Source organism: Poecilia reticulata, linkage group LG18 (assembly GCF_000633615.1).
Source record: "Poecilia reticulata strain Guanapo linkage group LG18, Guppy_female_1.0+MT, whole genome shotgun sequence".
Lineage (NCBI taxonomy): Eukaryota > Metazoa > Chordata > Actinopteri > Cyprinodontiformes > Poeciliidae > Poecilia > Poecilia reticulata.
The window spans coordinates 21371259-21396294 of record NC_024348.1 but is presented as its reverse complement, the minus strand read 5'-3'; the positions used below and the strand labels follow the sequence as shown (position 1 = coordinate 21396294).

Sequence of the window (25036 nt, the reverse complement as noted above, 5' to 3'; positions counted from 1 at the left end):
TGCTGGAGCTCAAATGCTTCAAAGTTGCTTTTCTAGAACCAGAACAAAATGTCGGCTGGGTATTTTTTCTGTTTTTGTAAATCTTAGGATGACTGTATGTAATAATAACAGCTAAAATCAGCAGTTTATGATCAGCTTTAACCCTTTCCTGCTTATCCTGATGCTCCATTTCAGCTGTTGAGTTCCTGCGATGTGATTGGCTGATTTGTGCTTGACGATAAAAACGTGTGATGTGAGTTTATTTACAAAAAAAATGGATTAATGGAAACTTTTACATCAGACTGTTTAGTAGATTTTACCTTTGAGGTTACCAGAACCGATACTTTCTGTAAACTGAGCTCTGTGATGTCATCATKGAATCATTCTTTCTTTTAATGAATCTTCATTTAATCAGTTCACAGGATCAGCTGACCAGCAGGTCCAGTTTGTTCCAGTCGCTGTATTCCAGGACACGRCGTGAAGCCGGGGTCAGAGGTCACTGTGAGGTGTGAACGGCCCCGTTAGRATGCATGGTCCAGGATGTTSCAGGTGTGAACAGGAAGTGGACCTGCAGCGGCTCCTGGCTGACCCGGTTCCCACAGAGCTGCTGACGACTCGGCGTCAACAACATTTGCTGCTCTGACTTGCGGCTCAGAAACGTTTGGTTGGCATCAGGCTGCAGGCCGAGGCGTTTCTGTTACAACCACAGCAGAGACGTCAGAGCCGGGTTCATGGAAGGTCAACCTACGGGAGCCCAGAGGAGCCAAACAGAACCAGAACCAGCTGGAACACGATCAACTAAACTCTTTATTACGGTAGCATTCCTGTTCTGCTTTTACAGATCAAGTCAATTATTTCTCCTGTTTTCATCTTTCAGTTTTTATGATTGTTGATTCCAGAAATGCTTTGGAGACACATTGAGGTGGATTTTAAAGACCTGGAGGATGTGGAGCAGGAGCCGAACATTAGGACAGATTAAAACCTGCTGCATTCAGGCCCCGCCCACACAGACACCATGAAGCCGTTTGGTAGCTTAAACTGGAAATCCACAGCCGCCATTTTAACCAGAAATTATTTTTAAAAATGTTTGAAAAGTAGAAAAAGTTCAAAACTCCAGTTTTATGTTTCAGTGTCGACATGCGAGACGCGTTTTTAAAACGACATCGCTGCTCCATCTCTGTCTGCGTCATTCTGTGGCAGAGTTACAGCGCCGCCTACTGGCCTGGCAGACCTGCAGCAGCATTTTCTGTGGTGCTGCTTCCTGTTTTTAATTTTCTCTTTATCGTTTACAAAAGTTTACCTTGTTCACCTGCGTGTGGGCGGAGCCTCAGAGCGGGTCTAAAGTTCATGGTTGATAAAGTCTCAGTGGTTTCTCCTGGTCTGATGTGAAACCATGGATGGATGGATGGATGGATGGATGGATGGATGGATGGATGGATGGATGGATGGATGGATGGATGGATGGATGGATGGATGGATAAACCAATCGGGAGGTTGTGGGTTAACTGATTTAACTGGATTAATTTGGTTAACTGGTTTATTTGGGTTAACTGGTCTCCAGTACCTCATCTCCTCCCTCTCCCTGTGACACACATGGGACGCGCTCCTCTCCCGCACGCCCCCGCAGTAAAAGCGGGCTTCCCGCGGGGAGCCGCTCAGACTCGGAGCCAGACGGACCCGCATCCTGCCGCCGCCATGCTGGACAGCCTCACCTTCCTCCTGGAGCGCCTCTTCCTCCTCGCCCACATCAAGCTGTCCAGCCTGCTGCCCCCGCAGCTGGCCCGCAGCTGCGAGCGGGAGGACCCGCTCCCGCAGCCCCCCGCAGCAGCAGCAGCAGCGGCAGCCCCGCACAGGTTCCAGCGCGGGGACCTACTGGAGGTCCCCCGAACCCTCTTCACGCACTTCGGGATCTACCTGGGCGACAACCGGGTGGCGCACCTGATCCCGGACATCCTGCCGGTGCTGAGCTCCGACAGCCGGCGGATCCAGCAGATGGTGACCAACAGCCGGCTGCTGCTCGGCGTGCTGACCAAGCGCGCCAGCATCCGGGTGGACTCGGTGGAGGACTTCGCGTACGGAGCCGGGATCCTGCTGAACGCCATGGACCGGGCGGTGCCGCACAGCCCGCTGCCCGGGGAGGACGTGGCCCGGCGGGCCGAGCGGCTGGTCGGCGCGGTGTCCTACAGCCTGCTGTGGAACAACTGCGAGCACTTCGTCACCTGCTGCCGCTACGGGGCCGCGCAGAGCCTGCAGACCGACCAGGTGAGCTGCCCTTTGACCCCACACGCCCACACGCATTCACCAATTCATTTACCAAAATACCATCTGCATGGAAAAACTGCAAAGTGATCATTTTAAATACACTAATTCTACCTAATTTTATTAATTAGTATGGAAAACCATGGCTGCCAAAAACCACTATTTGTCTAACATAGAAATAACTGATAAATAGCCATTTTTAAAATAAACATATTATTGTCTAAAATGCACTCCCATAGCAGATGAAGCTAAAGCTAAACCATGTGAGGAGTTTTGGCTAAAACATGCTGACACAGATGTTTTTTTCTTAAATGCAACATGTAGATATTTTTTGTACAGTTTTGTATATTGTTTTTTTTAGTCTCCAGTTAATGATTAATTAATTACTAAATTAGTTGAAAGTTATTTCAATAATTGATTAATTCAGTTAATCATTTCAGCCATAAAACACACAAACGCTAAATTTTATGGATTTATTTGGGTTTCATGCTTTGATTAGAAGGCGACTCTGTCTTTGTATGACCTGAACATGATTGATTCCCTGCAGACACAAAAAGCCGTGTAATGACCAGATGAAATCTCTTTTACAAGCATCTTTGTGGCGCTTCATGTTGACAGAGGAGATCCAGCATCAAACGCTCCGATGCTGGAACCAAACCCAGCGTGGTCCAGTCCAGACCTCCACCCACTAAACCACCGTCGCGCCTAAAACATTTCCTCGTAATCTTTTATAGCCTCTTTAAAAGTGAAATCATGAATTCTACATAATTTGTTTATGCTGATATTTATTGTTAACGGCTTGCCATACCGACCTGTCGCTGAAAGTCTGCAGAAGTTTCCTGCACACAGGAATCCCTGTGTTTTATTGGACATAACGTCCTGCAGCAGGAGACCACATGTGTTCACGCATGTTTGGCTTTGCAGCCTCATAAAACACTGAAGGTTTTAGTGAAACAACTTTATCCCGACTCACTGCATGCAGCAGAGCAGACCCTAACAACGAGGACTCCTTTTTTTTTTTTACACTTCTCCATCCTCCAGACGTGTCACCTGCCGTTCATCAACGGTTCCCAACACTTTGTTGTGATCTGGGAATGATTCAGGCTTTACTCTTTCGGCTGGCGGTGAATCTCTGCTGGATTTAACTCTTTCATTTGTTCATTGTTTTGCACACAAAGCTGCAGCTTTGGGCTGAACGTCTCTGGACCCTGTTTGCTCTGGAGAAACTCACAGATGCAGGAAGAGGGAATCTGCTCACTGGAAACAAAACTAATTTGAGGCAGACATTCATACGGGGACATTTAATGCATTAGACTGTAAGCAAGGAAAAACTGATGAAGTGCAACATTTATATATTTACTTATATTAAAATACATGGTTTGTCCTTCACGATGTTCTTCTTTGAATGTGTGTCTCTCATTTTTAGCTCCAAAGTAATAAAATATCGGATCCTGCATTAAAAAACACAAAATCTTACCAAGTAAATCTGGTTTAGTTTCTACTACAAATATCTCAGTTCACTTGAAATAACAAGTAACTTTTCAGCAAAATATATGAGCTTGATTTAAGTCAATAGTTCCTTAATGTAGATGGAAAAACATCTAATTTCACTGACAGATAAATAATCTGTCAGTAACAAGACATTTTCCCATGTTATAAGTTCAATAATTTACAGGTGAAACTGCAACTTTTTCATCGATATTAAAGAATTATTGACTTAAAATAGCTTTTCCTGAAAAGCTGCGTCTGATGTGATTAATTTCCTCCATCTGATCACCTCATACAATCTTTCCTGAAAAATCTCTGCCTGATAAATTGAACTACTTTAACTTTCATTTGTGAGTGGATCAGTGAAATGACGCAGAAATGCTGAGCCTTGGCCGCATGTGAAGGATAAGCCTCGCTGTGAACTGCTCCTCCGGAGAACCCAACTGTTCAGGATGGAAATAATGCCTCATGGAGGTTTAACAGCCAATCAGCACGTCCGTCCTCCTCCGTTGGAGCCGGGTTTACACGGAGCAGGAAAATCTGGGTCGCTCCTCGGAAAAGTCCTGAGAACAAGAGCCGCATTCAGACCTGAGCCGCCTGCCAGCAGCAGAGAGTCACTCAGTGATGATGGACGACAGCCGTACCGGCCCTTTAAACCAGCTCCTCGGGGCCCGGGACCACGCCTCTCTGCGGTCGACCCGGGACGTGTTTCACTGGGATGACAGCAGGAGACTTCTTCAGCTGGATTTGGGAAAAAATTCACTCTTCTCTGCTGCTGTAAAGCAAATTCATTTTTCACTTCCTGTTTGAGCCTTTATTACTCAGCCTAATTCTGAGGTTAAATAGGAATTTTGAAGGTACTGAAAAGTTTTCAGCCCCCTAACCCATAAATAAATAACTAAACTTCTAAAAGATGTTTTAGTCGTTGCAGCTCATTCAGTTACTGTTTGGGGTTTTGAGGAATCTGGATGGTTTAATCATTACAGTGGACCCCCACTGTTCCACCGCTGCAAATAATTGAAATCTGTGAATTCTTAAATATTCAAAAATGCTTTAAATTGCCTATTTTAATAGTTCAAACATCAAATTTACCTTAATGAGCATTAATACACACAGTGGGAAACATCTTAGCTTCACCACAGAAGCTAACATCTACAGACTTCCTTATCTCTGCTCTGCAGCCAATCAGAGTCAAGTAAACTAAATGGCGCTCCTGGATTGGCTGATTTACAAACAGTCAAGTAGCATCGTTTGTTGGCATTTCAGCTTCTCAAGCTGAACTATCTGTGGGATGTTTTGGATATGGTCTATGACAAATCTGTGAATAAGTGGATCAGAAAACACTGAATTGCATGAGTTTGGCATGAATGTTGCTCCGTTTTGATTAGTTTACTGCGGCTGCTTCTCTCTGAATATTGCTGTGTTGAATAATCGAGTATTTTAAAATCTGAACATAATGCAGAGCAGACTTCTTCAACTTAGCCAATCAAATAATAAGTTCAGTGAAAGAGAGATGGGATTATTTTAATTTTGAGTTTTGAAAATGATCCAAAAGTAATAAAATCATTCATATTTTCTTATTAACACTCTGCTGAACACAGGATTTGCCAATGACAGGACATGAAGATAAGTCTTAGAAAACACAGTTATGGCACAACGTTGTAGTGTACGTTTGCATGCCCCCCCCTGAGCGTGTGCCACCCTGGGTGGTGAGCCTTATCACCTCTAAATAAAACAGCACAACTGAATGTAGCACAATCTTCTGTAGCTGCTTAAAGCTGCTAGCATAGCATCAGGTTGCTTTATTTTAAGCCAACTTCCACACATACAGAGTTTAGTTTTATAAAAGTTTAATAACATTTTTATGAATAACATCCAGGTGAATAAAGGTGATAAATAATTACCTTTTTGCTGCTTTGTGCCTACAACACACACTGTTTTTCAGTTTCACACAATCAAACTCTACATTTCAGGTGTCAGAACGTTGGTGCATTATTTACACTTAGAAAACAAACCTGAGCTAAAACTCAACCTGATCAGACCTGTGTGAGCAGAGTGGCAGCATGCTGACCCCTGGTAGCTGAGGGTAATCCAACCTGATGTTTACTTAACGCTGGGGCCCTCTGAGGCCCCTTTAAGAGCTCCTGTTGGCCCTCGGCCCCCATTCCTTAAACCTTTACAGGCTTCAGGTCAGATGTTTGGGTTGGAAATTACAGGAAGTGAAACTTGAAGCAGGGAAAAGTCTGTCAGCAGCAGCAGCAGCAGGAGGGAAACCGCAGTCTGCCTTTTATTAAGGCTGTAATTAGCATTTCAAATGTCATTTACTTACAAGTATGGGAATAATTTGTAGCGCTTCTWAAACCTCTGTGGGGTTTTTGTGTTTCTGCTGTTTCTGCTTTGTTTCGTGTGTCTAGAATCAACTCTACGCAGAGTTTGAAATTAGTTCCCATGTCGTCACCTCACTATATTCAATATATTCAATTTTTTTTTTATGTGATTGACCAAATCTGATTAGTTCCAACCAGCTGAAGAAATGCATCCCCCATAGCATGACACTGCCACTACCATGTTTCACTGGGGGAGGAAATACGTGGAAGGCAGTTTGAAGCACAAAGATCTTTTTCAATACAAGAGGAAAAGCAGCGTGTTCCATATATCAAGTCCAAAAGCGTCAGAAGTGTAGTTTTTCCTTTAAAAGAGATCAATATTCTGCATTAATTTAAAAAAACAGGTTTCCGAACATTTATGAACTTTAGTTAAATGTGGATTAGAAAAGCCGGTTTTCAACCACAGTCAGTTCAGCACAGTTTGTTTCCTCTGCACGTTTTTTTTTTTTTTTTTTTTCGTAGATGAAGGTTTTTTCCTGTAAATATTTTTACAACCACAAACTTTCTGCTTTTTAGTGAGATTTTGTGTGACCGGGAGAATTTGTCCATTTTTGCAGGAAATATGACCTTTTATGGAGCAGAAAGCTGAAGGTGTGTCTGTCTTCATGAGCAAAGTAGACGATGGAACGTGGTTCCATAATCATCTAAATGAAAATGCAGCCCACACTTTTCAGATCTGTGTAAGCTGGTGGCCATGTGTTTAATGTTTCTCTGTGTCTTTCTGCAGTTCTGTGAGTGGCTGAAGTCTCTGATCCGGGACCAGCGCAGCGTGGTTCTGACCGGCCTGCTGGGCCTGCTGACCATGGCGTGTTTGGGCGTGTCCGCCGGCACCGCCCTGCCCTCCGCCCTCATCCCCTTCACCCTGTGGATGGCCAGCTAAGAGGCAGCAAACCCAGAGACTCTGTTCATCTGGCCTTTAACTAGACCGTTTTTTGTCGCCTCGTCTGATTGATCTGGCAGTAAAAACGCTTTCTACTAGTTTGGACACTTCTCACTTTGTTATAATGTTGTTTTCTGTTATTGTTTTTATTTTCTCTCCTGCTGAATAGAAACTTCATTTGATGAATATCAGCCAATCAGAAGGCAGAAAGGAACCAAAACATTTTAGTTCAGATTTTAAAGATTTTGGACTAAATCTTGAGTTAAATCCCACATTAACTCTGCTCTGTTTCTAATTTGTATCTTTGACGGGTGGATCTGTTTAAACATTTGGTTTCTCCCTCCACTCTGCTCTTGTTCCTGATAAAGTTTGGCTCCTTTTCTACGCAGCATGTCAGGAATCTGTTTGGCTTTTTGTTGTTTTTGTTTCAGCACTGTAACCTGGTGAAGATGTAAATATCTGTAAATATCCTTCTGGACCTGATTGTTTCCTAACAGTCACAAACTTTTTTTTTTACCGTTTTATAACTTGTTATATTGTGTTTTAATGTGTAAATAAAGCAAATAGAAGAAGAATTGATGTGTTTTTTTCTCATTTGTTACATTTATTATAATAAATTTACCCAACTTTGACTTTTATGCCATAAACCTTTAATTTATTTTCACTTATATATTAAAATATTAAAATTTCTTCAAAATGATCACTAAGATGATTAAAGGAAAGTCAGGAAAGACTTTTCTTTCCAAATTGTTGAACTGAAAATTGCTTGAAGTTCATTTCTTTATCTCCCCTGACCTCATTTTAGTTTAGCTGCTCTGCTCTTATCAGGGTTTGGTTGCTGTGATGTCATGAAAGATTATTTCCTCTGGCTGCTGAGAAAAGTGGAAACAGTTGTTGACCTGCCAGATTCAATCAAATGAAACTAAAAGCAGATTTTCTTTACTTCCCTGTGTGTGAAGAAATGAATGGAAACTATTTTAATCCGCTGTGTTTATTAATTCTGTTCTCTTATTTATGTTTATTGGTTCTGTAGGTCTTTGGTCGCYTGTTGACTTTACATGATGACATCAGTAAGGTTATTTTATAAGCAAAATAGATAAAAACAAACTTTATAAACAGTTAAAAACGGACAAAAACTCACCTGTTTATCATAATGAAGTAAGTTCTCACATTATTTATTTGGCCTGATTCTTTTCGTTGGGCTCCCTGGAGCCTGCCGCCCCCTGCTGGCTGACATGGAGGCTGCAGACAGTGTTGGGTCAGTGATGAAGACGTCCMGTTCTTCATCTGCAGAGCCTGAAACGCTGGCAGCCCAAAACAGCTTCCGATCTCCAGGAAAGACTTTCCATAATGTTTAGGAGTTTCTTTGTGGGAACCATTTTGACCATTGAGCATTTGTGAGGTCAGACACTCATGCTGGACCAGAAAACTTGTAGTTTCTAATTTCCTAACTGAAGTGTTTTGTTCTCCTCCTTCTGCGCCTGTTTTTGTTCATTATGTCTTTTATGTGTATTTTCTGACTTCATTCCTGCCATTTTTATGGTTCTCATCTTGGTTAACGTTGTTAATTGTTTAACATTTTTGCTTTATCTTATTTTTTTTTCCACCCTTACAAAAATTCTCATGAAATTCACACGTAAGGCTATTGTTCACCTGTTAGCATATTTTACATGTTTYATTGTTTTGCGTCTGTTTGCTTGTTTTGCTAGCGCTTCTGGTTGCCATGGAGACCTGGCTCACCTGGTTCCAGGTGTTACTGTGTCTTATTGATCTATCTGGAATAACTTTAAAACATTTGTTGCAGAGGTAACTTTACCCTGTGGTTATTCCACAGGGGGGAAAAAAAGTTTTGGCACTTATTGCTTTTTTAAAAAAACTCTTTTTTTTGTTGGTGTTTTTTCCTTTTCAGTGGATGAATCTTGTACATTATTTAAWTTTTGTCCAATTGTTTTCTGATGTTCTATGCCAGTAGTTTGAAAGGTGTCTGTGCAGAGCTCTATGTGCTGTTTATGTCTCTAACGTTGGATCAGTTTCCGTCCTGTTTTTATCCTTGTGACCCCAGGAARCCAGAGCTGAGCCCTCTGTAGGTAAAGCAAACAGCGCCCCCTGTCTGCGGTGAATTCCCCTGGTTTCCGGTCACAATCAGACTCTAATCTCCTCTCTGCTCCTCCCACCGGCTGCATAAAACCTCCAGTTTCACTGCGACCCGCGTCTCCGGCACCATGTTTCCGCTGCGGCTCCTCGCTTTGATCTTCGTCTCCTCGGCAACAGTTGACCCTTCACCCGAAGAGAAGAAGAAGAAGAAGGAGGAGGATGATGATGATGATGATGAGGAGGAGGAGAAGAACAGGTATGACCTGATGTTCAGGAGGGGAGACCTGCTGGAAGTTCCCCGGACTCTCTTCACTCATTTTGGGATTTACCTGGGAGGAGGCAGGTGAGTCTGACGCTGCGCTCTGATTGGTCAGGAGGTAAAAATGGGGAATTTGAATATTCCTAGTTTTTGTCACGTTGCTTCTTTCTGATGTGTGACGTCATTCTGCTCTTCAGAAATATTTTCTTTATTCCTCATTTTAAATCTCCTTACATTTCTCTCTTTCTACCATTTTCTTTACTTTCTTGATTTGTCTTTTCTATAATTTACTTTGAACTTTTTTGTTCTGTTTCTTAACTTTCTTTTTTAAATKTTCCTGTCAATCCATTTTTATTCATTTTTAACATTTCTTTTTCATTCCCTTAATTTTTTTCTGCCTTTTTTGTCTGTTATTTTACTTATTTTTAATCTCCATTTTCCCTCCAGAGTGGCTCATTTCATCCCTGACATCTTGCCCGTCGTCTCCACTAACCAGCTTCGGATCAAACAGATGGTCACCAACACCAGACTCATACTGGGAGTACTGGCTAAGGTGACATGGACTCTTCTCCGCCTTGTCCTTCAGTATTTTCTGAAGGATCAGAACAGAGATTTTTAAAATAGTATCATCATTCACAGCATCAAACCTTTCCTTTGTTTAAAGTTCATCTTGCAGTTTTCCTTTTGACCTGTGGGTGGAAGTGTTGCTCTGTAGTTTCATCCATTCATCCATCCATTTTCTTCTGCTTATCCGGGGTCTGTTTCATAAACACATCGGCCTGTTTTATTGTGTTCGGACCCCATTAGGCCCTTAAATATGATTTAATGTGCTCTCCTCGTTATGTGAGACTCTAGGGGTTTGTCAAAATCAACTGGTTTTGCATAGATTGAGCTGGTGGACCTGACCAGACCAGAACAGATGACATCAGTTGCGTCAGCTGCCAACTCCTATAGCTACGTCTTGTAATGTCTTTAAGTTAAAGGAGGACTTGAGCCTAACTTGTTCTTGTGTGCAGTGTGGCAGCGTGAGGGTGGACTCAGTGGAAGACTTCGCCTACGGAGCCGATATAATCATCAACCCCATGGACAAGGTGATCCTGGTTCAGCTGCCTGATTCAGTATTTAAAGCTCTGAAGTCAGTCATACAGTAGAAAACAGTGGGTTTATGTAAGTTATCCATGAATTCAGCTGACTGACTGGACATGAACCAAAGGTACTTAAAGGTACGGGGAGTTCTGGGTTCTGGGTCTGCTCCGGAGTCTGGTCCACGTTGGGTTGGATTATTCCTGGAATGAATCTGGACGTTTCTTGATGGTATTGATCCAGGTTTACGTGTGTTCTCCCCTCAGATGTGCAGCTGTGCAGCGCTGCAGGGGGAGGACGTGGCCCGGCGGGCCGAGAAGCTGCTGGGAGACGTGGCCTACAGCCTGCTGTGGTACAACTGCGAACACTTCGTCATGTACTGCCGATACGGCACCGTCATGAGCTTCCAGACCTTCCAGGTGACGCCACACAGGAAACCCCCAGGGTACAGTCCAAATTCAGCCATTCTCCGACTGGGAATTACAAACCCAGCGACTCGGTTTTGTTTTAACCTTCAGCTGCAACCTTTGCTCCCTGTGGCAGATTAACACCAATCACCGATCAGACCAGCCTCTTTCTCTGGTTGGGTTAAGCTTTGCATTGCAGCAACCGTTCGTCTGTGAAAGCTTCATTGTTTCAGCAGATTTTCTGTGTGATCAGGAGGTTGAGAGTTGAGAAGGAATTAAGAAGGAGCCAACCAGGCTGCATGGAGCTGGAGAACAGGGGCTGTAGGCAGGCTGCAGAGAAGGAAAATCACATCAGGATTACACAAACATTCATTTAGTGGAAGTCAGGAGCATAACGTTCAGAGCTGCTGCAACCACAGAGGATACTCTTCACGACCCACACCATAGGAACGACTGCTGACGTCAAGAAGACAGACTCTTGGTTTTCTTTGAGTGTTGCTGGAGAACTCAGAATCGCTCTGAGGGAGTTTTATTAGCTGGGTTTCTATCCGACTGTCATGTCGTGAAAAAAAGGGGGCAAATGCCAATCAGACGTGTTTCTATCAGCTGGTTTGGAGAAAATCTAAATAAACAACGCGTCAGATCCAGCACGGTGCAATGTCGCCATCTAGTGGCCGTTTCTATGTAGGGTGGATTTATGTGATACAATTTAGCATTTAAATATAGACTTGAACTCTTTATTATTATTATTCATCCCTCCAGGAATAACATTCTATTTCACTTTAAACTTGTACTTTAGTTCAATGAATTAAAGAAGTTTAACTGGCAACAGAACCAAACAGAAGAAAAGATGGAATGAAGAAAAACAGTCAGGTCATAGAAAACAGCAGAGGAAAGTAAAATGGTGGCTCTGACGGTTGTCTGGTTTGTCCCCATCAGTTCTGCAAGACGATGAGGAAGCTGCTGCTGAGTAGAGGCGTCGCCAAGGTTACGGCAGCGCTGGTTGCTTGTCTGCTGGTCTACCTGCGGGTTATGGACACCTGGTCAGTCCTGCTGGCGGTTCTGCTGCCTTTCCTCCTCTGGATGGCCTCCTGATTGGACACACTGACCTGGAACCTGGCCCGGATCCTCAGAGATGATTTACTTTGACCAGCAATCCAATCTGAAGCTTAAATTAGTCCTGATTGTTTTCATCACTGAATCTTTCATTGTTTTTGATTTATAATGGATGCCAAGCATATCCTGTTAAATAAAAGTTTATTTATTTAAATTTGTTCAGTGTTTAGACGTCTTAACGGATGGGTTTTGCCAGAACATTCTCATAAACCCACCTTCTTTGGATTGCACTCATTCTAAATGTTGTTTCATACAATATTATTTTTACATTGATTTATTCTTGAGAGATCAACATCATCCATTCATCTCTCTCTCAATCACATAATACAAAACTACAATTGAACAAAATTGTTCCATCTTTATGTGCAAAAAAGGTTTATTAACTTAACATTTTAGTCCCCCTGTATTTTTGTTAACATTTTTTATTTGGTGTAAGATTTTAAATTCATATTCTTGTTCAACTTTCAGTTAATGTAAGTATTTAACAGATTTATTTCTTCTTTTTTTTTAGTTTTATATAGTGGCACTTTAAGTTTATTTCAGTTTTACTTTATTTTATAGTTTAAAGGGGAAATAATTCAGTAAATAAATAACTAATTAAATTTTTTCTATTATTATTTGCACCCTTACTGGATCTTACCATGAACACTACGAAACAAATTTAATTTCATTTAAAGTCAAATCAAGTCAAATTAGTTGTTCGAGCTGTACGTAAAAGAATAGGTGCAATGAAAAAATGTAATTGAAATGAATTTTTATTTTACTTTTGCACCCATCTGATGCCGGCTTCCGCACTGACAAAGCTCATCTCTGATTGGCTAAACGTAAGTCGCGTAAGGCTCCGCTTCCTCGAACGGCTCTGAACTGCTCTCACCGTTGCCAGGCAACCTTCCTTCTCTTCCCGGCGAAGTTTTGACCAAAGACCGGAGCTCTGCTCGTCTCTCCTGTGGCTTTATTACCGCAAAAAAAGGCGAATAATTCACTCAGAGGGGAAAATGCCACAGCACAGAGGCGGTAAGAGATTAATTTAAGTAGTTTGCTAAAGTTTTAGAGAATAATTTGACTTGCTTAACAAACTTAAATTTTCGTAACGTCACATCTTTATATTGATGAGCCGCTAGCATGTTTAGCTAACTTTTAATGGCTGTTTATGTCAGTTTAGCTGCTGAAAATGTTGCTTATTTGACGATAATGATGCTGAAAGTTCATGTAATTGTGATAAAAAAATTTAATTTGAACTTTTTGAAGTTTCAGATAAACTATTTTAGCTGTCGCTGCTGGTTTAAATCAGCTCTACATTGTCTGTGAAATATTTAGGAAAATTGGCATTTTCACCATATCATCATTATTAGGAATTTTCCCAATTCTAAGCTGGATAAACTTTAATGAATTTTAGCATAGCAGTTGATATTTCTTCGTAGAATTAGGGAGGGTGTGGCCTAAAAAGGTTGACACCCTGTATTAAGGTGTGTGTTTTTAGGAGTGTCTAAACTGGAGCAACACTTAAAGACRGATTGTTCAAAGACTTACTGGATGAAATGAGAGTGACTCATATTGGACCAGAAGAACTGACCCGTGGGTTGGTCAGTAACTGGCTCAGAGCTTCACTTTGAGTCTGACGCCAACAAGGTGGAGGTGGGGTACTGGTATGGGCTGGTATGATTAAAGAAGAACTGGTCGGACATCTTCAGGTTGAAGATTGGGTCAAAATGAACTCCAGACCCTTCTGCCAGTTTTTAGACACTTTCTTCCATCAGTAGTCTCCATTTTTTCAAACAATTCCTCCTCTTGCTAGAAAATAAACGTGTAAAACTGATAGCATGGGCCTTTCCTCACCTGAACTGGTGGGCGGGTCTTAAATGGGAGATTTCCAGTGAAGGAAACCAGTCCAGCTCTCTGAACAGACTGGGAGGCTGGAGYTGCAAACTCTGAATGGAGTCATGGTTACTTTCTGAATGGAAGCCGATCGCTGTTATTGAAAAGAAGGGCGGCCATATTGGACACTGATTGTTYTGTWTTTYTAATGCCAGAAATGTTTATATGAAAGTTTTGAGTTAATTTTAATTGAAAAATGATGAAAATGCCAAAGTGAGATGTGAACATGTGTGTTTTTCTTTTACYTGCCCAATATTTGTTCACATATAGATATTTCCCTAAGAAAGCTAAAACATCATGGTTACTTTCTTAAACCTTCATGTTTGAGGTTTATTAATATTTTTGGATTAACTAAGAGAACTCCAGGTGGTAAAATAATAATAATAATTGTCTAATTTTCACCCTGTTACAGATTTATTAAAACACAAGCTCTGTAAAAATCGTTGTTATATTTTTATCAAACAGCCTCCCTTAGTTTGGCCAGTGAAACCAGAACTGGATTATTCTGCAATGAAGAATACAACTGGTGATTTATAAAAACATTACTAAGTTTGTAAAAGCACAAACATGTTGATTTCATGTATTTTTGGATTTCTGTAAATGATCCAAGTTAATTTCAACCAGAAGAAGTTGAACTGTAGTCTCAATCTGTGTTCATCTGTACTCCATGTCATTGTGAAGACTTTCTTGTAACGTTGGATATGACAGTCAGGCTGCAGAATGCTAACYGCGGTGCTTCTCATTGGACAGAYGGGGACAGGTCGTCCGACGAGGACCTGGACGGGGACTCTGGGGACGTGGACCTGCCGGCGAACAGGGACGACTTCAGGGTGTCGTGTGCGAAGGAGATGGCTCTGCTGGCTCTGATGGAGAAGACGGGATACAACATGGTGCAGGAGAACGGCCAGAGGAAGTACGGCGGCCCGCCGCCAGGTAAGCCAGAGTCCAAACGGGAAATAAAACACGATGAGATTAAAGCGTCACTCTTCAGCGCTGACGTTTTCGACATTTTCTCACCRTACAACAACAAACTTTCATTCGTTTTATTGGGGTTTCAAAACAAAGTTTTCAGTTTTCCAAAATAATAAATCAGAATTTTTATCATGACAAGAAATTTATGACGATAAATGATGAGATAAACGCCACAGCGGAAGAAGACCGGCAGTCTGTGGTGTCACTTCCACACACACATTTTAAATTTTAATGTATTTGTAAAATTGTATAAAATTAAGTGGTTTTTTGAAAAATCAGCAGAATGAGTTGAATTTTTATCTGATCGTCAGAAAATTTGATTAATCATCAGAATAATTGATCAATCKGCAAAAWTTTTATTAATCGTYKGAATATTAAATTATTCGTCAGAATATTTGAGTAACAATCAGAGTAATTCATTAGCTATCTGAATATTTGGATATGTATCTGAATATTAGAATAATAGTCAGAATATTTGATTAACTGCATAACCAATTACTAAAAATATTCTTTACTGGCAGGTAGGCCTGTCGCGATAAACGATAAATCAATTAATCAGATGATAAATTCGACCTCATTTTAATTATCGTCTTTATCGTCTCTTCCGGCCGTTTTTTCTTTCTGTTGATGACATTAATGAAAAAGGCTCAGCTCCGGTCTCTCCACTGACCCTCCCTTCCTCATTTTCTTAGTCTAAAGTCCAGCGCACATTACACGAGTTGTCGGCCCTTTTTCTAAACCTGAGAGACACATTAGCCGACAGAAATCCTGGGTATAATGGTTCGATCGGGTTTGTTGTGCCGTGTGGTGTCCAGCCATATGGGCACAAAATAATGGCTACAAATCCAGATAACTAATTTTTAAACCAGGCATTAATCAATGCTTTACTAGAATCTACTTGTGATGCATGTGGCTATAGAGTCAGCGTAAAGTCCTGACTGAATGAAAATCATTGTAACCTATTTATGTCACGTTAACGAAGAACAGCTGAAAACTTACCGGGTTCATCAACTGCGGTAGCAATTTGGCTCCAACTCCTCCCCTTGTCATTTCTATATTCTTTGCACGAAACGTTAAATAAATATTAATGTTGTTTCCACATATGATCTCCGTTGACCGCTGGACTTCATGTTGCGCCTTTTCAGCTGTTTGGGATTCCCCTCCGTAATTTCCCCTCAGAAAGCACGGAGGAGAATCCGCACTTTCTGATTGGCTACCTGTCACATTCAGCGTTAAGCTCCCAGTCGGGGAAAACCCCTGATTTAGATCGGAGCGGCCACCACGATCTACCGTAACACACCACACACTGCAGGATGATCTGTTAGATCAGMCAACGATCCAAGATTATCATAAGGGGAAAATGGGGGCAAAAAATGGTGTAGAGTGAACTATTGCATTAGGTAGTGGGATGTGCCCATCGTCTCTATTTAAATCTATTGATTACTGAAGGTCAATATACATACAGACTTCATAATCTGCACTCATTTGGTTGAATGCAGTATTTATTTCCACTTTGGTTTTATGTTGTTTAKCTTTTATTCAAGTACGTTTTTTGTTAATGGAGACTGAGAATCCATTTTATTTTTGTTTTTGGTTGTTTTGTTTATTTAGTTTATCAGTTCCAGTGTTACGTGTTTTTTTTTAAAATAAAGTCCATCTATGGCAGGAAATCGCATGTATTATTAGTCATTTCCATTAAATCAGTATCAAAAGGTCTTGAAACAATATTATCGTTTATCGCAATGATTTTTTAGACAATTAATCGTCCAGCAAAATTTGTTATCGTGACAGGCCTAGTGGCAGGCAGCTCTCCAGATTAGCAGGGTGCTGCAGGTTTGTATCTATTTAATGTTGGGTRTTTTATTGACCTCTGACATTTGCACGTTCTACCGGTCCGTTATCCGTGGTAGACGAGCCTCTGACCCTGGTTGTGCGCTGCAGGTTGGGAGGGGCCGGCGCCGCCGCGGGGCTGCGAGGTCTTCGTGGGGAAGATCCCCAGAGACATGTTCGAGGACGAGCTGGTGCCGCTGTTCGAGAAGGCCGGCAAGATCTACGAGTTCCGCCTCATGATGGAGTTCAGCGGAGAGAACCGCGGCTACGCCTTCGTCATGTACACCAACAGGTGGCGCTCCGTGACTGCGTCGGTTCGCCCGGTGAGCTGAGCAGGTTGATGAATGATGCTGTCGGTTCTGGTCCAGAGAAGCGGCTCAGCGGGCCATCCAGATGCTGGACAACTGCGAGGTCCGACCCGGGAAGTTCATCGGCGTCTGCGTGAGTCTGGACAACTGCCGCCTCTTCATCGGCTCCATCCCCAAAGACAAGAAGAAGGAGGAGATCATGGAGGAGATGAAGAAGGTGGGGAACACGCCTTTAGTTTACTCTCAATTCAAACTACATGTGTTGAGCTGCTCATGGACCTGCGGTATTTCTTTAAATCCTCCTCCTATCATAATGTTAAAATGACAGTAAAAACTTTCATCCAACCTGAGTGCGAACGCCACCTGATCAGCCAATCAGAGGCTCACCTGTCCAGGTTGTTTCATGTTGTGCTGCTTCTCTCCTGTCAGTCCAGCTGATGTCAGAGCAGCTGCTGTCGTGTGTCTGGATTTAAAGTGACAGCTTGTCTTCATGAGTCAGAGTGTGTGTGGTGTGTGTGTGTGTGCGCTCCCAGGTGACGGACGGCGTGGTGGACGTCATCGTCTACCCCAGCTCCATGGATAAGAGCCGCAACCGAGGCTTCGCCTTCGTGGAGTACGAGTCCCACAAGGCGGCCGCCATGGCCCGCAGGACGCTCATACCCGGTACCGTCTCCACACTGCCTCTGTCACTTCCTGTCTGCGTCCAGCAGGGGGAGGCGCAGCACAGCGACACACTGTTGTGGTCCGCTTTTTCAGAACAGGATGATGAAGCAGGTGAGTCATGGAGTTTGAGGTCAGTCTGAGTTAAAGAAGCCGTCCTGATCCAGAGAGAATCTACTTCCCACTGCGTTGTCTTCTCCAGTTARTGAGGAGAGACTCAGAATTCCTGGTGTCAGTGAATGCAGCGCAGTAAAGAGTTTAYGAAAAGGTCAAATCCACAAATCAGAGTCCTGACGGTTCTCAGCATCAACGCTGTAGAACCTGAATAAACACTTAAATTAACGTCCAGACAGGCTGTAAAACAAGACTACGTTAAATACAATATATTATAATTTAACATAAACCACAGAGCTTTATGTTTACATTTATTATGTGAACAGTAACTCCTCAGGGTTTGATACATCAGGGTGTAATAAATGGATCTGAAATGATCAAAAACAGAAGAAACTTGAAGCCAACATGAGAGACTGATGTGCTAAAAAGTAAGTACACCCCTTCATCTTGAATCATTGTGGAGAACCTTTGGGGCAAACTGGGTTTGGGTTCAACACCAGTATGAATCGATGGAAAACAGCTGAGAAAGACGAGAGCAGCTCCTTGTTTCCACTGTCAGAGATCATTGTGTTCTGGTAGTGAATCGGTTCTGGTGGTGAACTGGTTCTGCTTGTGAACTGGTTCAGGTGGTGAACTGGTTCTGCTTGTGAACTGGTTCATTTGGTGAACTGGTTCAGGTGGTGAACTGGTTCTGGTTGTGAACTGGTTTTGGTAGTGAACTGGTTCTGGTAGTGAACTGGTTCTGGTAGTGAACTGGTTCTGGTTGTCCCTGCAGGAACCTTCCAGCTGTGGGGCCACTCCATCCAGGTGGACTGGGCGGAGCCGGAGAAGGATGTGGATGAGGAGGTGATGCAGCGCGTCCGGGTCCTCTACGTACGTACAACTGTCCGGTTCCGCCTGCTAACATGACGGCAATGTTGAGATTAATTAGAGAAAAATCACCATAAATTCAGATATTTTACAGACTTTTTGTTCTTGAAAGTCATTGAAAGGTAAGTAAAATCATTAAAACTCCATAACTGTCCTGGCCCGCGAGCCGGTGGGGAGTGAATTTAAGCTCCGGATCGGAGCTGAAGATCCCGACCGGAGAGACTCCCACTGCTGCTGCTGCTGCTTGAAATGTTCTTCAGATGAGCTTTAAGTGGGAAACAATTAGAGGCCTGGAGACGTGAGTCATTCATTTTCCTCTGTGAGCAGCTCAGCGGGGTGACGCGTCACCCTACAGTCAAATTAACACACACACGCAGCCTGACAGTCATTACAGAGAACACCAGAAGTGGTTCTGAAGTGTGACCCCCACCTGTTGCCTGCCGACCCCGTCTGTCCTCCTGCTGCAGGTGCGCAACCTGATGATGGACACGACGGAGGAAACGCTCCACCGGGAGTTCTCCAGCTTCAAGCCCGGCTCCGTGGAGCGCGTCAAGAAGCTCACCGACTACGCCTTCATCCACTACCGCAGCCGCAGCGACGCCATCGCCGCCCTCACCCTGATGAACGGCGCCCAGATCGACGGCGCCACCGTGGAGGTCACCCTGGCCAAGCCGGCCGGGATCAAGGACGGGAGCGCCGCCGGCCGGAGGTACAACACCAGGGGTTACCTAGGAAACACGGCCGCGGGGGGCGTCGGCGACGGCCGCTGCTCGCTCAGGGCCACGCCCCTGCAGACCCGCCTGGGAAACCCCTATTACAACGGAGGAGGTGAGGACGGCATGAACAGAACCTGAAACACTAGAGACTTGATTAGATTTTACATCTGCTTTAAACACATGAAGGCTGTTGGTGTATCTTCGTTTCTCTCTGTTGTTCAAACTCTTCATTTTATCGAACATAATCACACAAACACCTGTTTACCTCTACAGCGGAGCCCCGCCCCCATGCCTAGTCAAAGTTCAGCATTTTAGCTTTTTCTCTGCAACCTGACGCCAAATTATTCACTGAAAATCCACCTAATCGATGATTGTTTTTCATAGATTGCATCTAAAATGCAGCTTGGGAAACTGAAACACTTAGAAGCCATGTTTCAAGCTGGCCAATCCAGGAGCTGCATTTATTGTGCTTAGTGCTGATTGGCTGAGCCACCAAAAGCTGAGATCGCTTCTGCAGCTTTAAGACAGATTTCTTTTTTACTTCTCAAACAGCCCCACTTTTAAACTTTATTTTATTTCCTAAAACTGCTTTTATGTCCGATAAAAACCAACGAGGACAGATTTGATCTTTTAGTTTTGAATTCTCTGAGTTGAGATCAGATCCCGACCTTTGTGTTTCTGAGCAGCCAAGGCCTCTTACCAAGCTAAACCCCCCAGGCTTTCCCTTCAGCCTGACCACACGGACGTCCAGTCGTGCTCCGCGTTGCTTCTCCGATATTAAAACCTTCTTCACCCTCAAGGTGTCTCTGGAGAGACGTCCTCAAACGTCCACTTTGTCTTTAAATGCAGGCTGTGGTTTCCAGGATAAAGGTCACAAACACTCTGCATTAATCCAGCTGTGAAGCTGCAACCCTTTTTCACGACGCCTGCASATATTTCCTGTAAATAAAAGTTTTWAAAYGAGCCATAAATGATTCATGGCAGGATGTGGGTAGAGCACATAGATAGCAGGAAGGAGAGATGGAATAGTGATGAGTGATTATGAAAGCACTGAAACTAAAGATCCTTTTTCCAGCACATCTGGTCTGCAGGTCGTTACAGGTGGAACTCAGCAGCTCCGGAATGAGAAAAACAATAATCAGGAAAATGTATTTATTGTCCACAGCAGGGGAGCAAGAGCTGAGCGATTGATTCATCAAGGATGAGAGCCAAGAAACCTGCTGAAATCTGTCTGTATTCAGAAAACCTTCAGTTTGTATGCCGGCCGTCTCTGGACTCGTTACTGGTTTAGTTGATCTGATCGTTGTTCAGTCAGCTGGTTGAACCGTTTGGAGGTCAGTGAGTCGTTGGGTCTGCAGCTGATTTTGATGCTGGTCAGTTTAGATWATTGGTTGGTGGCCTGGCCCATGTTTCAGTCAGTGGGTTTGTTGGTTGGTYGGTCAGAAGTTTGGTCMATCGACTRGTTGATTTTAGAGAGTTTAAACCACAGCGTAGTTAGAGTTGAATGAAAAACCCTTMAAGGAAAAGTCCCTTTACTTTCATTGCCGTTATCAGAAACCAAGTCAGACACAGGAAGCCGTTTAAATTCACCAAAACATCTGATCAGTTGTGAGGCAGATCACGCCTGGAWGAGAGGCAGTGAATGGAGTTATATTTARTTAAAGTGAGTTCAGCTTGTTTACATTCAGTTAAGGCAGGAAGTGAACCTGAGCTCCAGACTTTACTGCTTGAAGCTTTAAATATCCCCAGTCTGACGGTTTTACTTCCAAGCTCCAGRCRCTCCACAAATCATGGAGCCAAACATAGACAAACAACATGGCTGCCAGGGCAGGAAGTGAGTGAATAGTTGCTTAATCAGCTTTAAACAATGACAGWGAGAGACTGTCTCACCCATTAAACACGTGACCCCGTCCACGTCCGGTTGTCCTGGAGATGAACYCTCTATGRGGAGCARTGAGGGACATAATTACCCAAACAACTTCAAAGCGTTTCTCAAACAAACACGCATCATGTGTTGCACAACAACTTGAACAGTAATTAGTTTGGTAAATAAGACCAAAGCAGAGAGCAGCATTCATTTCCATCTAATCAGGACCGTTACAGTGTTTTACACTGATGGGGCTGATCAGCAGCACTTAGTTATGTTTTGTCTCCTAACCGCTAATAGTGATAATTCAGGATGTCAGGTTCAGTTACCAGAGAGCATTGTGGGTAAATCTGGGCTGCTGAGCTAAGGTTTTCTGGGGTAAAGCCCTCTGAAGTCAGTCACTCCATCATGGCGTCTTAATGAAGAGACGAGATGATGAAGAGCGTCGTTAATCAGAGGAGCTGTAGCTTCAACGGGGATCAGAGACTCACCGAAACAACGTCACAGACATCGGGACAGGAACATGGAGCCTCTTCACTCAGGGCCTTTCAGGGGTCTGGTGCCTTTTATTTTTATATTTGCATTAAAATATCATTTATAGCTGTTTAGCATATAAATTGCTCTGGTCTCGTTGAGGTGATTAGAAAGATTGTAAATGTGTTCTGCAGCTTTATTGCTTTAAGCTGTCGGACATAAAAGCCAGTCATAACAAGGGCAGCAACATATTCACTGATGCTCATATCATCACTAGCTTAGCACAGGTGCTCCCCTGCTGTGGACAATAAATACATTTTCCTGATTATTGTTTTTCTCATTCCGGAGCTGCTGAGTTCCACCTGTAACGACCTGCAGACCAGATGTACTGGAAAAAGGATCTTTAGTTTCAGTGCTTTCATAATCACTCATCACTATTCCATCTCTCCTTCCTGCTATCTATGTGCTCTACCCACATCCTGCCATGAATCATTTATGGCTCATTTAAAAACTTTTATTTACAGGAAATATGTGCAGGCGTCGTGAAAAAGGGTTGCAGCTTCACAGCTGGATTAATGCAGAGTGTTTGTGACCTTTATCCTGGAAACCACAGCCTGCATTTAAAGACAAAGTGGACGTTTGAGGACGTCAGGTAAATCAGTGAGTCAGGTAAATCAGCGGGTCGGCTCTGGTACCAGTTCATCCACAGTTCCCCTCCCACTGCCGGTACAGCAGCTCCAACTCCGCTGAGCTTCTCCTCGCTTTACAAAATACCAAACAAAATGTCTGGATTGTTTGAGAACAGCATGGAGGAAATGATGACATGTTGCAACAAGCTGCAGGCTCCGGGTTTAATGATCAGCCCGGTGCAGAATCGGGTCGTCAGGCTCTCACTGAGGCTTTATGACACACAGAAACGAGACATTCTGGACAATCACACACACACATTCAGCTGCTGCTTGTTAGAAATCTCTGCTCTGTTTTTGCTTTGTTTGTAAATTGTCTCCAGGTGATGTGGAGCAAAAATAAACTGAACTGAATTAAAGCGACCTGCTAGCTCTCCAGCTGACTCTAACTTACCTTTTTCATCCTAAAATTATTTTACAGCGAGCGTTCAGAGCAGTTTATTCTCACCTTCATGGTGTCAGCGTTGGTTTAAATGCTATGTTAGGAGCAGATGTGACGTCACACCAAGTCATTTAAAATTTAAAATATTACTCTGTTTACTTTTAAAACTCACCGTAGCATCATATTTGACCAAAACGCAATAAAACGAGATAAAATTGGATAAAACTTAAACAATACTGGACTAAAGATGATATGAAGCTGGATATAATTTGATAAAAATAGAGTAAAACCGAGAACCTCCATTATGATCTATCCAGCCGCCTTGTTATCTGCCGACGTTTCCATGGAAACCAGTTTCATCCAGTCTGACTCCAKTTTGAAGACGTACAGGAATCAGTTTGTTGTTATTAGTGTGACCTGGATGTTTTACTCAAATCAAACAAAATGTAGGAAAAGGTCAGACTGTTGAGTCAGCAGTCAGGAAAGGGGARAAAATGTTTTATAGTTTCTGATTGTTCACTCTGATGTAATTAGTTAAAAGTAACAAAAGTACTTTATGACACAACTACTTTATGTTGGGTCATAAAGTAAAGAAAGGCAGCTCTGCCCCTCCCCCATCTGTTGCTGCACACTGCCAGCTAGCTGGCTGAAAGAAGACTAATAGATTTGTTAAATTGTTACATGAACATTTTGATCTTGAAATCTTGATGGATTTTGTCCATCAGGATGTTTTTTTATCTAGAGCCTGGTCTGATCTGATTTAAATAGATGATGTGTGTGTGTGTGTGTGTGTGTGTGTGTGTGTGTGTGTGTGTGTGTGTGTGTGTGTGTGTGTGTGTGGTGGTTCAGAGGACCCGGAGCGCTTCATGTTCCCCCTGCTGCCCTGCACCCCCCTGACGCCCATCAGTCTGCTCGCCCTGAAGCAGAGCCAGATCGGCTCGGCCGTCAGCCTGCTGGAGTACCACTGCCACAAGAACTGCTGGTCTCCACCCGAGTACCACCTGTACTCCACCCCGGGTCAGGACGGGAAGCTGCTGCTCATCTACAAGGTCCACACACACCTACACACACACACACACACACACACTGAACTGAGCTGGTAGCGTCTCTCACACCTTGATATTTGCTCAGCAGCCTATAGTTCAGGATTTGACCCACTTACTGAAGAGCCAACATGTTGAACTGAACCGTATCTTTAGTGATCAGCTGTTCTGAAGCCTTAGGATCCCAGAGAGCAGCTGTTCAGCGCTGTGAAACGGAAACATCTGGTTTAGCTTCACCTGCTTCACCTCCGGCTGCTCAGAGCCTCAGGAGCCTCACTTTTACAGAAACAAGCAGCAGCAGAACCTGACAGCACCGAGCTTCACAACAGAAACCCCAGGCCACATTCTTCATTCCTCTGTGTGTGTGTGTGTGTGTGCACGCGCGCGTGTGTGTGTAGGTGGTGCTGCCATCCACGCGAGCCACCTACATCCCTGATAAGCTGTGTGTGCTGCTGGACGACGCCAAGGAGCTGGCTGCCCAGACCACGCTGTGGAACCTGGGTAACGTCTCACTCACACTGCAGCGTCCATGTTGGGCTACTGACATGGAGCCRCCTGATTGGCTGGGAGATCTGAGGCTCAGAGACACAAACAGGAAGGAAATATRCATTTTAAATAGGAAAGACAGAAGCRTTTYYTTWMYKRAMCMRKTTTWRKYCYKKTTWWWWTWRKTTTWRRRRRRAARKKGRAWWAAAAAAGAAATGAAATTATATAGATTGTGTTCAGTCAGAGGCTTCTACAGTTGCKCTGTAATACAGACTGCTATAGGAGCCTCTTYCTGTCCACAGCCATCAGGGTCTACAACAGCTCTGAATAATATGACATTTAATTTTYGTCTGGGMTCAATRAAGAAGTTTTGAATTGAACGGATCTCTGCTTTCATCAAACATTTCTTCCTGATTTGATTAAAAATCTGGTTAAAATGACAGAAACCCTTTAGTTCCATCGCTCCTCCTCCTCGGATCTGAKCTGCTGCTGGTTCGTCTGAGGTTCGGATCAGAGTTGATCAGTGAGTCACGGCCGGCTGCTGGAGCYGATTCCAGTCTGCTGGCCGTGTTGGACGTAACTCTGGCTGCTCTCCGCGTGTCACTTCCTCCAGTTTGCTAAAAGGTCAGCGGGGCGTGGCGCCGGCTCTCAAATGTATGCAGAGATATGCAGCCTGTGTCTGACAGCAGCTGCATGTTTTATGGATGGAGCTGAGCGTCGTAAACAGTGACCCTTTAGTTTTAATGATGAGGTGATAACAACCTGCAGCACGTCTCCACTCACACATTCAAAACTCACTGC

At 43.4% G+C, this 25036-nt stretch overlaps 3 protein-coding genes across 4 annotated transcripts in view; all 3 read left to right on the top strand.

Annotated features, from left to right (window-relative positions):
* The first annotated feature begins 1412 nt into the window (after positions 1–1412).
* Positions 1413–7562, top strand: LOC103480983 (lecithin retinol acyltransferase-like). Its single transcript, XM_008436203.2, has 2 exons — positions 1413–2241; positions 6841–7562. The coding sequence occupies exons 1-2, from the start codon at positions 1573–1575 to the stop codon at positions 6991–6993; spliced, it is 822 nt and encodes a 273-aa protein (XP_008434425.1). The 5' UTR covers positions 1413–1572; the 3' UTR covers positions 6994–7562.
* Positions 7563–9075: 1513 nt separating this feature from the next.
* On the top strand, positions 9076–12110 carry LOC103480984 (lecithin retinol acyltransferase-like). 2 transcript variants are annotated; one of them, XM_008436204.2, is made up of 6 exons: positions 9076–9080; positions 9188–9430; positions 9794–9899; positions 10363–10437; positions 10696–10848; positions 11776–12110. In XM_008436204.2, exons 2-6 carry the CDS (start codon positions 9216–9218, stop codon positions 11929–11931), a joined length of 705 nt encoding a protein of 234 aa, XP_008434426.1. In that variant the 5' UTR covers positions 9076–9080; positions 9188–9215; the 3' UTR covers positions 11932–12110. The 2 variants fall into 2 exon arrangements, with proteins under 2 accessions (XP_008434426.1, XP_008434427.1); XM_008436205.2 differs by lacking the exon at positions 9076–9080 and having other exon boundaries at positions 9140–9430; positions 10696–10874; positions 11776–11876.
* A 695-nt stretch (positions 12111–12805) lies between these two features.
* The window catches only part of rbm46 (RNA binding motif protein 46), a 16994-nt gene continuing 4763 nt past the window's right edge, over positions 12806–25036 (top strand). Inside the window, exons 1-9 of the mRNA XM_008436206.2 lie at positions 12806–12966; positions 14578–14760; positions 16741–16921; positions 16998–17154; positions 17471–17600; positions 18487–18584; positions 19049–19409; positions 23556–23755; positions 24148–24250. Of these exons, the coding sequence (XP_008434428.1) occupies positions 12948–12966; positions 14578–14760; positions 16741–16921; positions 16998–17154; positions 17471–17600; positions 18487–18584; positions 19049–19409; positions 23556–23755; positions 24148–24250 (1432 nt within the window). The 5' untranslated portion in view covers positions 12806–12947. The remainder of the gene's footprint in view (positions 12967–14577; positions 14761–16740; positions 16922–16997; positions 17155–17470; positions 17601–18486; positions 18585–19048; positions 19410–23555; positions 23756–24147; positions 24251–25036) is intronic.